The 18,282-nt window shown below is 53.2% G+C and overlaps 1 protein-coding gene across 1 annotated transcript in view; it reads right to left on the bottom strand.

The window, feature by feature from the left end:
- XKR6 (XK related 6) overlaps positions 1-18,282 on the bottom strand; it is a 270,536-nt gene that overhangs the window by 12,800 nt on the left and 239,454 nt on the right. The window contains exon 2 of the mRNA XM_060015262.1: positions 8,814-9,010. Coding sequence (XP_059871245.1) covers positions 8,814-9,010 — 197 coding nt within the window. The remainder of the gene's footprint in view (positions 1-8,813; positions 9,011-18,282) is intronic.

An 18,282-nucleotide genomic window follows, 5' to 3' on the forward strand; every position in this document is an offset into this window, starting at 1 on the left:
CTAAGCTACAATGATGTAATTTAATCTAAACCCCAAAGTCATTCCCTCACCCGAGACACAAAGTAACCGCATGTGTAACTCTTACCCCTAGTCCCCAGGTGGCTTCCCCTCTAATCTCACAGGGTCCCCACCCATCCCCTCTGAGTAGATTACAGCAGGTACGATTATTCCCAACTTAAAAAGGAGAAACCGAGGCTCAGAGAGGTTAAGTGATGTGTCAGAGATCCCAGCCAAATTAACGGGCAAGGGGGGTGGCTAGAAGCCGGCGCCCACAGCTGGAGTTCCCACCTTTTCTCCTGTCACATCCCGCCTCCTCCCCCGTGAACTGCTCCTCCAGCCAACCAGCTCTGCGTGTCCCTGACAGGTCACCGCACGATCTGACCACCGCAAGAGAAATCCTGGGAGGAGAAGGGCTTGGGCCAAGGGCAGGGGCACCGCCCACTTCTGCACCAGGGACTGAAGGGTGGGGAGGAGGGAGAAGCGGGAGAAATGGGGGGGACAGAGGCGCGAGACTGGCCATCGCAGGCTGACCTCGCTGCTGCTGCTGCGCCCTCGGCACTGTGCTGGGCTAGAGCCAGCACTCTCCACGGTCCTGGCCTGGTTACAGGAGGAACGGCCCCTGGAGCCCTGGAAGGGACTGTGTCGGGAGGCTGCGGAGGGCTCTCCGACCGCTGTTGAGCTCCACGGCAGCTCAGGCGAGCAGCCTGGCGAAGGGAGCAGAGCTGCCAAGCAGGTGACGTCGCCCAGCCAGAGCCTCGCTGAGCAGGGCAGCAAAGCAGGCCTCGGATGGGTGATTGCCAGGGGGCCCCCTTTGTGACACAGACAAATGTATTTCACTTGCTCCTGACAAAACCCCTCTGAGGCAGGAGTTACGATGCATGGTTTACAAACGAGAACCCCGAGACTCAAAGAGGTTAAGGGCCTTATGGGACTGATGCAGCTTCTAAGTGCAAATCAGAGTGTGAAGCCAGGTCCACACCTGTTACCACTCAAAACAGGAGGCAGCACCTTTTCTTCTAGGCGACAGTCTCAGGAGACTACCGGAGGGACAAGCAGAGAAGGCCTCAAGGTACTTGGTTATTACTGGGGCAGGGTGGGGGGGTGAAGGGAATGATGGGGTCCCCAAGAACAGCAGGAGATGGGGATGAGCTCCACGCAGTCACAGGTGGGCAGGTACTACAGCGGGCAGGCTCCTGAACCCCAGGGTCTGGCAGCCTGGGGCACGTGGGGTCTGAACACATAAGAGGGCCTGGAATTGAGAGAGGACTCAGCTCTCCGCTGGTCAGCGTCAGACCCAAACGTCACTCCAGGTTGGCCAGGGAGTGACTGCCTCACCCCTAGGACTCCTCTTGTTGTCCTGACCCACCTAACACCTCCAATTGTGTCTAGAATGGAAAGGATCCCTTTTTTATTTTTACAGATGAAGAAGGTGAGGCTCAGACAGGAAGGAGAACAGCTTCCAGGGACTCCCCCATTTCCTTCTCAGGGTCTCTTCCATTCCACCCACTCCCCAGGAGTGAGAGATGTGTGACACAGGAAGACATCATTCATGAAATCTGTAGGCCTTCTTTCCTTGGAAATCTTAAGAAATAGAAAAGATCTTTTGAAGATCACTTAATTGCCGTCTTTCCTGGAGCTGGGAGTTCCCACGAGACCTTGAGTTTGCGATTGCCTCTAATGTGAATGTCTAGCCTAATAATTAAACATTGCTCCTGTCCGATTCTTGCTCAGATTCCCCCACTTTTCTCTTCCTTACAGTCACAGCCTGCCAGACTGAAAGGACTTCAGGAGTCCCTCCTGCCCTTACTCATATTACTCAGGCTCCGAGATGAGATGGGAGAGATTTTCCCAGCATCCCTTGCCACGTTCTAGCACAGTGGACTCAGGACCCAGGGCTCCTTCAGCTGCCCGCCTCCCTATGCAGGAAAGTTGCGGGGTGGGAGACAGGAGAGCAAATCTAAGAAGGGTGACGTGTCTCTGTGGGGCAATGAAACTGTTCTGAGATTGGTCGTGGTGATGGTGACAACTCCGCGGATACACTAACAGCCATTGAATCGTACACTTCAAGTGGGTGAATTTTACGGTATGTAAAGTGTATCTCAATAAAGCAGTTTCAAATTTTTTAACAAAGCAGAAGAGGAAGAGATGCTCTGCTGTCAGGACCCCCGGGGCAGGGCTGAGCCCAGGCACGACACACCCACCTTCCCAGCCTCCTGGCTGCTCCCCAAACACTGGAGTCACTTTCTTAGCCCAAGGCCTTGCCCTTGGCTGTTCCCTCCTCTGGTACACTCACCTCCAGAGATCTGTGGGCTGGCTCCCTCCCTCCTTCATATCTTTGCTCAGAGGTCCCCTTCCTGCCACCCCATTGAAGACTGGGAGACCTTCCTGCAACACTGTTGAAGGCTGACACGGCTCTGCTCCCCCGCCCCTCTCTCTTCCCAGCTTTAGAGCTCTACCATTTTCTAATAGCTGTTTTGTTCATTGTCTGTCTCTCCCTACAAGAAATGCAAGCTCCACGAGAGCAGGGCTTTCTGTCTGTTTTGTTTATTGCTCGTATCTGTCCCCAGTGCCTAGAACCATGCTTGGTGCATAGGAGGTGCTTAATAAACAGTTACTGACTAAGTGGCCCCGTTACAGTTACGGCTCAGGCTTCTGAACTGGCAGCACTCGGCGCCTCCCCCGAGAAGCCCCACTGGCTTTGTCCCAACGTTTCATGCACAAACATTTTCAGGTGGCCAATGGTTATTTCATCTGTGTTAACTGTAATGAAACTGATTTAGCCTGCCTTTCTCAAACGTCTTCTGCTGCTTTAAGAACGCTCCCTCATACGTACATACTGCCTTTTCTTTTACACTTAAAATTTGTTAAGAGCGTAGATCTTACATGTGTTCTTATCGCAGTTTAAAAAAAAGAACTCTCCTCTCTTTTTGATGCACCAAAAGTGATGTCTCTGTTTAATATCCTTGCAAACTCTGTTTAGAAGTGTGAGGTTTTAATGTTCTGTCTGACAAGAAGCCACTGGGAGCTGAAGCAGAACTGGGAGCTGGAGTTGGCTGTTCAGGGCACCCTGTGTGTAGACGCCAAGCGGGTATCTGATGGGCAAGAAGGAGGGGCAGCTTCTCAGAAGGAGACAGAAACAGAGCTGGGGAGAGTTCGTACCCCGGGGAAACGAGAGAGGCCGAGTCTGTGTTCTGAGGGGAGAAGGAAGGCGTGTCCCTCTTCACTGCAGTTACAGGTGAAGATGCAAGACAGCCAGGGGAAGGGCATGAACAGGGAAGCGCACATCTTCTCCTTTATCTATCCTGGAGGCTAAGACCGAGAAATGGCACGAGCAGCCTGGAGCTGAGATCCGAGGCTGGAAGATCGTGGTACCAACCTGGTCTGCAACCCCAGAGCATCTCTCAGAGCTAGCGGCTCCAGCTCAGCACGGGGCGGGGGTGAGGGCCAGGGGGAGTCAGGGAGAAGGGGGCTACTCCACCAGGATTAAGTCAGGCGGTGGCTCACACAATAGGGGATCGGGGGCACCGACATCCCCCATAACTCTGCTCAAGGTGATTCATTATCTGATGGTGTTTGATGCAGTGAAATGGTTGTTTCAATAACAAGGTTTACTCCTTGGTAATGAGGAAAGTTGAGTAGGAAATTCCCAGGTCTGGTATAGAACACAGATCTGTGGTCATGGGCCACACAACCAGACCACCCTCACTTTCTGGGTGGCAGCTTCACCTAAGTGTAACCAAAATCCTAAATGATCAAGGAGCCAACTTTTGTGTCCCAGATTTGGAGGGTAACAGCTAATGTCCATATGAGCGGGACTGGAGAGACACGACAGCGCTTTTCACATTACAGAAAAGAACTCTCCCAAGGAGAGAAACATGGACGTCTTTCACTGTGGGGAGGGGAAGGCAGGGAGGGCCGTTTAACCAAGCCCACAGCTGAGAAGCAGACCCTGGCCTTCGCTCCCCTGAGAACCGGAACCTGGAAGCCTAGCCCTCACGCAGAATGGAAACCTGATCCGGAGAGGAAGCCCGGAGAAGGAGCTGATTGGGATGACTTTCGTCCTCACTCGGGAAAGGAGGAAGAGCTCCTGGGGTGGCAGCTGAAGAAAAAGGTACAGACGGGAGCAGAGAAACTGGACGAACACCTGCCTCTCTGCAGCACTCTCTTGCTGGAGAAAGGAGCAAATGTGAAGCTAAGGTACACGCCACTGGTGGGCTTCTGATGTAAGCGGAGCTGACAAGTGAGGTTAAGAAAGAAGGAAACTATTAGGGAGGTTAGCACCAAAGGGACGGAAAGACAAGAGGCCTATTTGTATCTCAGAGCTCAACGTTTGTTTAAAAGAAAACCAATGCTTAAGGGCTTGGTGTTTAAGAACACCTACCGAAGGGTAGGTATCTTTGCAAACCCATTCCTGACACAGCATCTTGCCTACAGCAGAGCAGGTGCCTGACAAGTGGGGTCGTGAGGCCACGGGCGAGAGGTCATCAGAGCCCTGTAAGGCGGATAACTCCTCACGGTGAGCTCAACCCCAAAAGGCAGGCTCAGGTGCCGTGTGGGTGTCGCCAGTGGCGCTCGCCAGCCCTGCCGATGTTCACGTGGGAGGGTCAGAAAACCCAAAAAGCCAGGAAAGGTGACAGAGCTACGAACCCTTGACCCAGTCCCCGTAGAGGGGATTTCTAACAGCATACCCTGTTAGAAACCCCCAGCCCTCCTTCTATCACTGCCTGCACCAGGCCTGCTAAGTCTTGTTGATTTCCGCTCCAGAGCAGCCCTCCAGCCCGTGCACTTGGCTTCCACCCCCAAACACTCCAACCCCATCGTTTCACCCCTGGACCTCCACCGCTGCCTCTAACCGGCGTTCCTGGCTCAGCTCTTGTTTTCCTCCCTGCACAGCAGGAGAGGGCATCTTCTTTAAAAGACTTCCTACATAACCCTCCCCGCGGCACCTGGTATAAACCCAAGCTGCCAGGCCCCTGCCTTCCCCTCCATCCTCCGCACATCACTCTCCTTCCCCACACCGCCAACCTCCAGCTGTGCTGAGTCCTTTCATTTTCTAGAGCAAGCCAGGCGTTTCCTATCTCAGGGCCTCTACGCATGCTGTCCCCTCTGCCTGGAAGGCTGCATCTGCTTCTCCCATAGCTGGCTCCTCAGTGTTTATGCTCAGCTGAAATGTCAACTCTCTGCAGAGGCTTCCTCTGACATTCCTGCTCAAATAAGCTCTCTCCATACCCCACCCCGTGTACTGTGGTCTTGGCACCCTGATTGTTTGCTTAAGGCACTTCCCACAGCGTGCTAGCTGTCTAGCTGTTTCTGTTATGTCTCCCAAGAGAGAATGGAAGATTCATGAGGGCCCGGACCACATCTGTTCCCTGTTACCCTCAGCACGTAGTACGGCTCCTGACTTAATGCATCTTGTTGAACGGCAGACTGTATCAAGTGCCCCTACTACGCCAGCCAACGTGCTGTAGAGGGGTACGTGCAGCTCGTTAGACCTTCACCACCACCCAAAAGCAGTTATTATGCCCACTTTACAGATGAAGAAGCCCAGTTAGGAAATTAACGTGCCCCGTGTCGTAAAGCCAATAAATGGTGGAGGTGGAATTTATACGCAGCTCTGTCGGGCTTTTCTCACTATTCAGGACTGCTTTCCAAACTCTGTCACAGCCTAGAAGCCTCGTGAAGCTTTCAGCAGACAAAAGACTCACTACTAGTGTAAGTGGCATATCAGATAACATGCCCCTTTTATATCTTTATTTAAACTTTCAAGACATCAGATTTAAGTAAGACCCCACTGAAGTACCCAAATGACTCTAGCATAAGATTTCCATGATTTATTATTACTGTTACTATTGGGTTAGCCAAAAAGTTCGTTTGGGTTTTTACGTAAGATTCCTTAAGGTGTTACGGAAAAACCCGAACGAACTTTTTGGCTAACCCAATATTATCTTTTGACTTGAGTCTGGTTTTGTGGGTAAATTGGATACAAATCCATCTTGCAGGCCAAATACTGTACTGCTAACCCAGTGATAAAAGAGGAATAAAAGGTGGATAGCTGGCAAAAGTGGAAGAGGTTGGCATTGGACAAGATCCATGGAAAACTCACCTATTACAGCAATAGTGATCTTTCTAGCCATCTACTAGCATTAGCGGTATAGAGTGGACAGGTGTCACCAAAAGCCCACCAAACAAGGCCAGTTAGCCATGATCTCACTAGTAACTCGTGGTCCAATTCAGAAAGTGTATCTGCAGTAAGAGCTCGACCATCACCAACCACAAAATGACCAGATGCGGCCCGAGGCCCTTGACATTCATCACGTCAAAAATGCTCAGAACAACCCTCTGTGGTAGGTACCAATATTATCCCCATTTCAGAAACGAGAAAACTGAGGAACAGAAAGGCTCGGTCACTTGCTGAAGGTCACACAGCTGTCCAGCAGCAGGCGGAGTCACCCCATCTTTCCAGGCCACGGTCCTCTAAGAACTCACAGAGTCCACGTCGCCAACATGTCCCTTCCAAGTTCACAGACTTTGTCTCCTCTCCTCCAATTTCTACTATTTAAAATGGTTTTCTTTAAAGGGCATACATTTCATGCAGCTTTTTATGGGAAAAGAGAGGGAAGGCATCTACCACCATAACACAAGGGTCCAGTGATGAGCAGATATTCTAGAAGTTAAGAAAGAGGAACATGGGACTTCTCTGGCTCCAGTGGTTAAGACTCTGTGCTTCCGCTGCAGTGGGCACGGGTTCAATCCCTGGTCGGGGAACTAAGATCTCACATCCCGCACGATGTGCCCCCCAAATAAATAAATTAATTAAAGGGTTGATATTTTTTAAAAAAGGAAAAAGAACATGCCAAGAGCTTACAGTCTATGCTCCATGACAGTGACGGCCGGTTTCCTTCCTTCCCATCACCCCAGCCAGCCCTGCAGACCCTCATCCTGGGGACTCACAGCCCAACAGCAAAGATTGCCACTGACCTCTGTCAGGCCCAGCAGCCCCCAAATGTATTTAACTGTGCACGTCTATTTCAAGAAATAACTATTCCATTCACCAAACACGTGGGGAAGTGCTCCCCCAACCTCTGAGCTGCTGGCATGAAAAGACAGGCATGTGGGCAGAAGAGCCAGGGAGTGCTTCCCCAGGCCAAAGTAGCCTGGCTCTTGTCACTCCCAGGCTCCTGCTGACAAAGGCTCGCCCAGCGGCCCCTTAGCCTTTGCTGACGTGGGCCGCCTGGGCTCCCATGTCAGGAGGACCCCTAGGAAGCAACATCGGCTGCCCCTCGAGTTTCCTCTCTGCGGACTTCACATCCAGCCTCTCTGCATTTCTAACCTGAGCAGTGATCACAGAAAGAGTGGGCTCAGCAAGGCAGCTGGGGCAGCATGACCCACGGGGCGGAAGATGGGGGGTCACCCAGGATTGTGCCCATGCCACTTCCCTGGCAATGCGAAACACACCCCCTTAGATGCCTGCAGAGCTGGGTAACAAAGTGTTCTACGTGCCGAATATCATTGCATTCCCCCCAAATTAGGTACGGTTGTCATCTCCCCCGTTATACCAAAGAGGCATAGAGGTTCAATGAAAGGCCAGAGCTTGGGGCCACGTGGGGCAAGGGGGTATCCCGCTGGAAAGCCCCCCCTACAGGTGCTCATTCATGAACTTGGTGGGACCCAGGGCCCGCTGGAGCAGCTGGGGAGCTGTGGGCCCAGAGGTGAGGACCCAGGAGGCCAGCAGGCCCCACTGGCCAGGGAGAGGTGGGCATGGCGAACAGACCCTCTGCCCCAGCTGCCTTGCTACTCCAGATCACACATGCTCGAGCCCTCTCGAGTCAGGAACCTCTGGGCTGAGTCCCTGCAGCAACAGTCCTGCTTGATTATTCCTCACGACGGGAAGCTCTCTACTTCCTGAGAGTCTTTCCATCCCTGGACGGCTCCTGCTGTTTGAAACGTCTCCCACATGTAGAATCGATAACGGTCTCCCTGCAGCTCCCTCCAGACCCTTTGGAGCATCATCCTTCCCTGACATCCCTTCAAATGGTGAAATTCACATAGCTCAAGTCCTCCCCAGGCAAAACGTCCCCAGAGCCCCCCAAGTGCTGTGATCTCCAGCCCCTCGTCACCCTAGACCTTCTCCCCTGCTGGAGCTCCAGCCCTGCTGAAATGGGCTCTGACACTACAATGACACTTGCAGGCTGGTCTGACCTGGGGTCTGCCCTGACATTGGCGACCTGGGGTGAGACTCCACCTTTACCAGAGGAGGCCAATGTGGAAAGTCAGGTGGGCAGTCAGGTGGCCCCCAGAGGCTTCCCGCTGCTGTAGAGACCAGTGTCCAGACCGGGCCCTGGGCGCTCCGAGACCATCTGGGGCCACAATGGCCAGGAGTAGGGAGGTGCGGCCAGTGGGCGGGGCATGCTGGGCTCTGGACCCCCATCCGCATCTACCTAGAACAGAGCTACTCGAGCCTGTTTTATAAGTGGGGCTTCTACCTTTTCTACATGGGTCTAAAGCAGGAGCACCACAGCTTACAAACGTCTAACACTGCTAATGCCTCTCGGCTAAGGCATCTTCCCCATAGCCCGCATGTGTGCAAACACCGTGGCTCAGGCCAGCGCCAAGATAAGGGGCCTCTCCCCCACCAGGACTGGGAGACTAGGGCCCTCCGCCCTGCTGCTCCAGGGACACAGAGACCCGGCTCTCCTCTGCTCACATGACGGCGGGGCAGGCTCGCACGCAGGGGCGCAGAAGTCCTGTGCGGGGGAGTGAGGACTCGGGGTCAGGGCGACGCCCCCAGCCCCGGGGAGGGGGAGGGGACTCACAGGGCAGCGTCTCGGCGCGGCTCTTCTGGATCATTATGCAGAGCTGTAGCACCAGTTGGGGGGCGCTTTCCAGGAAGGTCTCCAGGAGGCGCAGCATGTTAACGTCTGCATATTCGTACATCATAGCCCAGTAGAAGCGTCGCTGGTGTTCCTTCTGCCGCTGGCTCTGAATCCCCAGGTACATGGTGCGGATATACCTGCCGAGAGACGGGACAGAACACAGAGAGCGTGGGTCGGCGTGGGAGCTGTGGGAGGGTCAGGCCGTCCCCACAGACTAGCATCCCCTCCTTGGCGCTGAGGTTTTCCAGGTGCTTGGACCAGCTCCAGGGGTTCTGCCGGACCACAGACGGGGTGCTGAGGCTTCGGGGTGGGGTGGGGTGGGGGCAGGCCAGGGAACGGGTCCCAGGCAAGTTGTCCCCTCCCTGGCCTCACTTTGCTCATCTGTAAAATAAGAAATGGAAGAGTGGGACCAGGTGATCTCACAGGCCTGCCAGGGAAGCACCACAGGTGAGCTCAGGGAGCAGGTGGGCTGGCCGAAGTTCCGGGTCCCAGGGGGAACCTTCCTGCAGGGTTTTCACGTCTCTGGAGGAGGAGGGAAGGGAATTAGCATTTATGAAGCTCTTACTAAGTATCATTGGCTGGCTGGCGACTGCATGTTGCCTGGGTCCCAGGCGACAGGCAGGTGTAGTTCCCACGTAGGACAGACAGGCGGGACTCACTTGCCCAGGCTCCAGACCCGATGGCGGAGCAACCAGGAGGTGGCCCCAGGCTGCTGGACACCAAAGCTCGTGCGTGCCCCGCTCTACACTAGGGACGGCCTGCAATGGAGCCTCTATCCAGGTATAGCCCAAGACTCAGTCACACAAACCACTGAGCCCACTCCACCCAGGAGGGACAAGGGGCAAAGGGAGCAGGTGCAGGCAGAGGGCACGGGCTCTGGGTTCAGATCCCGGCTCTGTCATCTGCTCACTGTGGGACCTTGGACTAATTACCCAACTCTGTGTCCTTGTTACTCTTCTTTCACACCGCAGAATCACAGCATCACACGGCTGGCGGGAAGGTTAGGGAGATAATCCGCGTGCTGGGCACGTATCCAGGTCCACGTGAGAAAGCCCCCAGGCCTGCCTCACTGTCACCTAAACTTCGGAAGCTTGTCTCCTAGCCACAGTCAAGGGGAGGATGGAAGGTAGCGTCCAAGCCAGCCAGCCGTCTCTGGGGCCAGGCCAGGCCCAGAGGAGCCGGCAGCGCCGGGACAAAAGCAGGGTTCAGAAGGCACACTTTGCGGGCCTAGTTAGGATCAAGAATACGCATATAAACTGAGGCCACAGACAACAGGACAGAGCCACACTTGCGTCCCTGGCCGCCCCCTGGGAATGTATATCATTGTGTCTTTTAAACGGCCGAGCCGGAATCACAGAGGTTGAGAGCATGGTCGACCCCCCTACAGAGTCCCCACTGTCCTCAAGCACCGTCAGGGGCCTACTTGGGGCTGCTGGACGGTCCCTTCTCTCTGTCCCCATCACCACCGCCAGCCTGGTCCCCGCCACCACCATCTCTCCTGGATCGAAGCAGAAGCCTCCTAACTGGTCTCCCAGGGTCCACTCTTGCCCCAGAACAACCCATTCTTTGCACAGCAGCCAAGGTGCTTTGTGAAAATCACAAATGCAATCACGTCACCACCTTCTTTCAACACGCCCGTGGCTTCCCGTCACGTTCAGAATAAAATCCGAGCTCCTCCCTCGGCTCATGGGGTCCTGCCCGCCCCTCCTGTCCCACCGCCCGGTCTCTCTCCCCGCGCCCCCTTCTCGTGTCTTCTCTGTCTCTCACGAACACCTGAGTTTGTTTGTGTTCACGCCATCTCCTGGCTGTGGATGCAGAAGGAAGACTCCTGCCCCCAGTGCTCAGACTCCTGCAGGGCAGCACTGTCACAACACGGCGAAGGCAGCTCATGCCCACGTTTACACCGGATTCCTGAGAGGCTCACAGGCAGGGGCTCTATACCCCCCACCCCCTGGGAGCAAAGGGAGAAGTGGGTGTTGCCCAAGAACCTTGCATCGACGTTAGTGAAGCCCATGCTTTAGAGGCAAAGACGCAAAAACATACATTTGTAAAATAATTTAAAACTGTAATTGATGCCCTCTCCAGGTCCAAAACAGTGGGCCTCCCTCCTGTGCACTAAGCGTGTACTGGACCCACAGAGGAACGAGTGGGCCCCCAGAGTGGGCATCGGGACACAAAGCAGCCCACCTGAACCATCGGTGTGACCTGAACCACACGTGCTGGTGACGGCGAGCGCATCCGACACCTGACGAACACCTGATGGCTGCTTCTCTAGATTCCTGAGAGCCTTTAAGGGACTGGATCTCTGAAAAGACCCACACGGGAGGCTGGGACGGACACCTTATTTTCTGCACATACACTCCCTGGAGTGAGCGGAGAACAACCCTGCAGAAATCTAAGGGGAAGGAGGCACTGCAGCGGGGACGGTGTCGGGGCCGGCGTGGAGAGGCCGGGGGCTCCAGCCTCGCCAGGCACTGCAGGCCAGGCATCTTCCGGAGGCCCCGCCGTGCCCTGTGGGGCAGGTCTGGTTGTCATCATTTAACACCTGGGGAAACTGAGGCTCTGAAGTGAAAGGGCCCTGAATTCTGTTCCGTTCCATGTTCTGTCATTTATTGGCTGCGCCACTTCCCACAAGTCATTGCCTCTCTCTGAGCCTCCATCTGTAAGTTCCCAAAATCAAAGGACCAGGGGAGGGGCTAGGAAAGGGGCAGGGAGGTTGTTGTACCTGACCCGTAAAGCTATGGGGTCACTGAGAGACAGAGACAGAGACACAGGGACAGAGAGAGACAGAGAGGCACACAGAGAGACAGAGACAGAGAGACACAGAGACAGATACACAGAGAGACAGAGACAGAGACACAGGGAGAGACAGAGAGGCACACAGAGAGACAGAGACAGAGAGACACACAGAGAGACAGAGACAGAGACAGAGAGACACAGAGACAGACACACAGAGAGACAGAGACACACAGGGAGACACAGAGACAGAGAGATACAGAGAGACACAGAGACAGAGAGGCACACAGAGAGACAGAGACAGAGAGACACAGAGACAGAGACAGAGAGACACAGAGAGACACAGAGACGGAGAGACACAGAGACAGAGGCACACAGAGAGACAGACAGAAACAGAGAGACAGAGACAGAGACAGAGAGACACAGAGACAGACACACAGAGAGACAAAGACAGAGAGACAGAGACACACAGGGAGACACAGAGACAGAGAGACAGAGAGACACAGAGACAGAGAGGCACAGAGACAGAGACAGAGAGACACACAGAGAGACAGAAACAGAGAGACAGAGAGACAGAGCGGCACACGGAGAGACAGAGACACAGAGACAGAGAGACAGAGAGGCACACAGAGAGACAGAGACAGAGAGACACATGGAGACACAGAGAGACACAGAGATGGAGAGACACAGAGACAGAGGCACACAGAGAGACAGAGACAGAGAGACACAGAGACAGAGAGACAGAGAGAGACAGAGACAGAGAGACACAGAGACAGAGACAGAGAGACACAGAGACAGAGACACAGAGACAGACACACAGAGAGACAGAGACAGAGAGACAGAGACACACAGGGAGACACAGAGACAGAGAGACACAGAGAGACACAGAGACAGAGAGACACAGAGACAGGGAGGCACAGAGACAGAGACAGACACACAGAGAGACAAAAACAGAGAGACACAGAGACAGAGAGACAGAGAGGCACACAGAGAGACAGAAACAGAGAGACACACAGAGAGACAGAGAGACAGAGAGACACATGGAGAGACAGAGACAGAGAGATACAGAGACAGAGACAGAGAGACACACAGAGACAGAGAGACACACATAGAGACATAGAGCGATACAGAGACAGAGAGACACAGAGAGACAGAGACAGAGAGATAGGGAGAGACAGAAACAGAAAGACAGAGGAACAGAGAGAAATAAAGAGACAAAGTCGGAGACAAGGACAGAGAGACACAGAGAGAAACAGATGGAGAGACAGAGAGGGAGACAGAGACAGACACACAGAGAGAAGAGACAGAGAGACAGACAGAGCTCTGCAGGAGAGAATGGAAAGAGAAAGAGACAAAGGAGAGGGAAGCTACATCAGAATTTGGGGCCAGAAAGAGAAGACCGACTAGATGAGGTGGCAGTAGGAAGAGCCTGGGTGGGAGGCTGGCCCTAAGGACCTGTGGTCACAAGTAGTTGGGAGGCGCTGGGAAGTCCGACTCTGAATCTAGGGCAGAGGGGAGGGTCAGATTAGTCAGATTGGATGATGGCCCGGGAGGCAGAGCAGTGGGGGACGAGGCGCACAGGTGAAGGTGATGAAGCAGGGCTTCGGGTCCAGAGGCTCCACACCAGCACCCAGAACCGCCCTGTGGCCGGCAGAGCCTTGGTGCCATGGGTCTCCCAGGTCAGCTGTGGTCTCTGTGCTCCAAACCTCAGCTCTGCCCAGATGCGGCACCTGCAACGCACAGTACTGTGGGCCACAGACTCCCACAGGGGCCAGACCACAAATCTATATTCTCTCAGGGGTGCACTCGGACCACAGCCTCTACCTCTCCTAGACTCAGAAGGTGGCTCAAGGTGGAGGAATGATTATGTAGCAGAGCCAAGCCTATGCTTCCAGGTCCCAGGCCACGGTAACAGCGACACTCAGGTTCACCTAGGTCTGCCCTACCAGGGCAGAGGGAGCAACTCGATCCGCCCCGCCATCCCCATGTTCCCCGAGCCACAAGCCCCTCTGCCCATCTTGGCCAGTGCAGTGGAAGACAACGAGCCCAGAAATGCTGGTTCAACCGTAACACCTGCCAGAGAAACCAAGCTTGCATTTCCTCTGTGAGAACATCCCCAAATATGGGAGTAGATGAGGGTGGGAGTGGGCAAAGCCAGAGCCTCTCCCCGCCGATGAGCAAACAGATGCTAGGAGCCCAGAGTGCACTGGGATCGAGTCCAAGACCCAAACTGGAAATCCTGCCTCGCAGGGACACCAGCTCACACAGTCACCCACCGTGGAGGAGGAGCTAAATCAGAGTCCAGTTCAAAATTCCCTATCAAGGGCCTTCGGCCTATTCCACCCCCTCTGGCTCCTGCACCCCTCTCTTCTATCCTTAAGTCCTTGGGTTCCCAGTAGACCTTGTAAAGTCCACAGTGGGTCTAGGTGATCTCTCCGCCCGCCCAGCCAGCGGCCTCCTGCTAAGCCTTCGGCCCCTGTGCAAAGACAGCCTTGGCCCGTGGCCACAAGGTGGCGCCAGACCCTAAGCCACGCAGGAAGGCTGCTCCGCGCACTGATCTCATCCCCAGCTAGCGGCCCCCTAAGGCCTGCACCTTCCGACGCGATGGCAGCGTTGGGGTGCAGGGGGCAGCAGGCGAGGCCTGGGGGCAGGCCCAGGTGTGACGAGTCCCCATGGGAAAGCCCGGCATCTGCAGGCGACACACGGTGGGCTGCTGCTCCCTTACCTTCTCCCCTTCCCTGGCAGGTTCCAGAAAGCTCACCTTCCCCGGGAAAGGTAGTGCGGGAGAGAAGACACGCAACTCTCCTCCTCCTGAATTGCTTCCGCCTGGATTTTGTGTAGCCTCCTGTCACACCATTCTCTCCTAAGAATCATGAAACGCACGGATCTAAAAGCAGGGGTACAGCGTGTCCCCATGGAGTGAGGACTCAGGAAAGCTGGGCCTGGCCTATGGTCTGCAGGGCTGCACGACCTTGGGCGAGTCACCCCCGAGGCCGGGCCTGCTGGATTCATCCAAAACAGAGGGCGGACGGGAGGACCTCTAAGCTTCTGCCTACCTTTTGTTAACGCCATCCTTCTGTGGCTTCTTAGAGCCTTAAGGATGGCCTAGCATCTTTACAGATAATACCCCTGTTTATGTGGCACTCATATATATGTACCGGGCACTGTTCTGAGCATTTTGTACTTATTAGCTCATTTAATCCTTCCAACAAATGTATGGGGTAGATGCACTATTACCCTCACTTCAACATATGGTAAACTGAAGCACTGAGGTTAAGAAATGTGCTTCAGTTTACCCAGCTAAGTAAGGGGTTGAGGAGGGCTTCAAACCCAGCAGTCTGCTTTGGGGCCAGTGCTTTTCAACTCCTACCCACACGCCCCCTCAGAGGTAGACCAGTTGTCCCTTCTCTTTTAAACTTGGTCCAACTTGCTCCCTTCACTACAGTGGAAAATCACTGTTTGCCCCCAACACCTGGGCTCTCTTCCAGGTCTGTCACTGGCTGTGTTGCCTTGGGGAACATCTCCTACCCTCAGGGAGCCTCAGTGTCCTCATCTATACAATGCCTGGCCCAGAGCAGGACCCTAGGACAGGCTGAGCAAATAGATGCCCCCCCCCCCCGCAAAGGGGCTCTCCTCCTGTCTTTCCTTCGGTCCACTCTATTCTCCTTCCAAGTCTGTATCCTCCCCTTACTTTGTAAACCATGGAACTGTTTAAAGTTCCTTATACCTCCAGGAGAACTCTCTATAGTTTTTTGAGCACATTTTCACTTTTATAGCAGCTCTGTGAAGGAGACACATTTGTCATCTTTTTCCCGTTGGTTCATCTGAGACTCAGAGAGGATAAGTGATTTCCCCAAAGTCACACAGTCAGTCATGGTTCAGGCGAATCAGAGGTCTTGCCCAAATCGTGTTACCCCATTGGGAGTCAGCTATAGCTCTGCCTAAATCTAAGGGAAATGAGTGATTTCTGCAAAAGCAGGAGGCTGAATAATTTCACCTGTCTGGACCTATAGGCCCCTGCTGCTTCTTATGACACCCTCAGAAGCAGCATTTTGAAATCTCCGATTGTGGACAGCAACTCATCCTCAAAGCCCCAAACAGGACTGAGTCTAGGTTTTGTGGGGCCTGAAGCTTAGAGAATTCGCTTTAAGAAAAAAAGTAGTCTACCAAACATTTAAAGTAGAACTAGCCGGATTCTACACACTTTTTTCCCCCAAAAAAATAAAAGAGGAAAGAACACTTCTCTGTTCACTTTATGAGGTCAGCATGACTCTATCAAAGCCAGACACATACAAGAAAATAAAACTACAGATAATATCCCTTATAAACATAGGTGCAAATATCTTCAACAAAATACTAGCAAAACAAATCCAGTGATATACAGAAAGAATGATATTCCATAGCCAACTGGAGTTTATCTTGGAAATGTAAGGCTGATTCTATATTCAGAAATCAATAAATGTAATCAATGATATTAACAAGAAAAACCACATATCACATTAACTGATGCAGAAAGAAAGCATCTGACAGAATTCAACATCCATTCTGTTTTTAAGCTCTCAGCAAACTAGAAATAGAAAAGAACTTCCTTAACCTGACATAGATGAAGGATATCTATAAAAATTAACAGTTAGGGAATTCCCTGGTGGTCCAGTGGTTAGGACTCCACGCTTCCACCGCAGGGGGTGCGGGTTTGATCCCCGGGCAGGGAACTAAGATCCTGCATGCCATGCAGCGTGGCCAAAAGAAAAAAAAAAATAACAGTTAATATCACACTTAATGATAAAAAGACTGAATTCTTTCCTCTTGAGATCAGGAATAAGGCAAAAATGTCTAAGCTCACCCCTCCTATTCAACATCATACTAGAAGTCCCAGTCAGTACAATAAATCAGGAAAAAGAAAGTATATACAAACTGCAAGGAACGAAATAAAACTGTCCCTATTTGTAAATGACATGATTGTCTAGATAGAAAGTCCCAAGAAATATACACAAAAAGCTCCTAGAACTAATTGGCAAGGTAAGCAAAGTCTCATGATACAAGGTCAGCATATAAAAATCAAATATATTTCTGTAGACTACTAATGAACAATTGGAAATTGAAATTTAAAAACATACCTACCACTTAAATTAGCTCCCTTAAGGGGACAGGAGGGGCAAGATAGGTGAAGGGGATTAAGAGCCCCTTGCATCACAAGGACGCAACACACAGCACAGGGAATACTGTCAATACTTTATAATTACTCTGTTCAGAGTATAATCTACAAAGATATCGATCGAATTACCCTTCTATATACCTGAAATGAACATAATATTGTAAGTCAACTATACTTCAATTTTAAAAATACCTCTATATTTTTGTTGTATTTCAATATAAGCAGCCACACCTCCAGGGGCATTTGACCCTTATCCTGGGTGGGCGTGGAACACACTCTCACAGCCACACACACACCACCTACATGAACACTCCACACAAACACCACACAGACACACATGCACCAACCACCACACACACGAACACACTGCACACGTCCAGGGCTCCACCTGTAGAGACACCTGTAGCCCATGATCACATCCCTGTGTCAACATGATCCAACCCCAGATCCCTGAGGGGGTGGGTCCCTGCCTGCCCCGACCATTCGCTGTCATCACAGCAGGCACAGAGGGAAAGCCAAACGCGCATCACTTCCTGGTAGCTGGGAACCCACCCTAGAGAGGACGGGGCACTGCAGCTACCAGTCAGACAGCATCCTGCCCCCGACACCAAGGACAGAGCTGGGCCAGCTGCCACCGAAGCACCCAAGGGTTCACTGACATCTGAACATGCGCAGCCCCCAGCCCCGTTCACACTTGTCCCGCTTCACCTCCACCTGTGCCTGATTGATTCGGGAATCCTGACTTGTGGTTGCAGCAAAGGCACTGAGGGCTACTGTGATGTTGTGTGATCTGCACTCTCATCTGGTCCATCTTTTGAAGGGTGGAGGAGCTCCCCCCTTGTGTCCATTCCATTGCTGACCATATCCCAGGGATCTAGGGCCAGGTGGCCATGCAGTGGCTGTAGAAGAAAGTGGCCCAAAAGGGGGGTGGGGAAGGTTTCAGGGTCCCGGGCTACATGCGGCTTGTGCAGGAACCTTGTCAGTCTGGGGCTTGTCACCCGCTGAGGACTGCTGAGCTGGGTCACCAGGCGTTAACGGGGGCTCCAAGGCTGCTATGTCAAAAAGGTTGTGCTCCCACCTGCATGACATAGATTCTGTGCCCAGGTAGGAACCCCCGCGGCTGTTCCCTGTGGTCCCAGGTCAGGATAGAGAAAAGTCCTTCAAGCTCTTCCAGACCATCACAGATCTCAGGGGCACCAGCATCCGAGCTGTCGCAGACAGGATCAGGGTTCAGCTTGCAAGCATCTGCCAGGTTATTATCTTCGCCATTCCCATGTTACAGATGAGGAAATCAAGGCTAACCTGGACTCAGTAACCTGGGTGGCTCCCTATTGGCTGTGCAGCCAGGCCAGTCTCCTGCCTTCCCCCGCCCCACACCTGCCCCCGACCCCTGGCCACACGTGATGGCCCTCCCATCCCAGACCTTCCCAGCATGTGCCCATCTCTGTGTCTTTGCTTCTGTTGTTTCCACGCCCAAGCAGCCACCCCTGGGCCAGGCCCAGCTCTCCCCACGTGCCT

The sequence above is a fragment of the Delphinus delphis genome, chromosome 6 (genome assembly GCF_949987515.2).
Source record: "Delphinus delphis chromosome 6, mDelDel1.2, whole genome shotgun sequence".
Taxonomy (NCBI): Eukaryota; Metazoa; Chordata; class Mammalia; order Artiodactyla; family Delphinidae; genus Delphinus; species Delphinus delphis.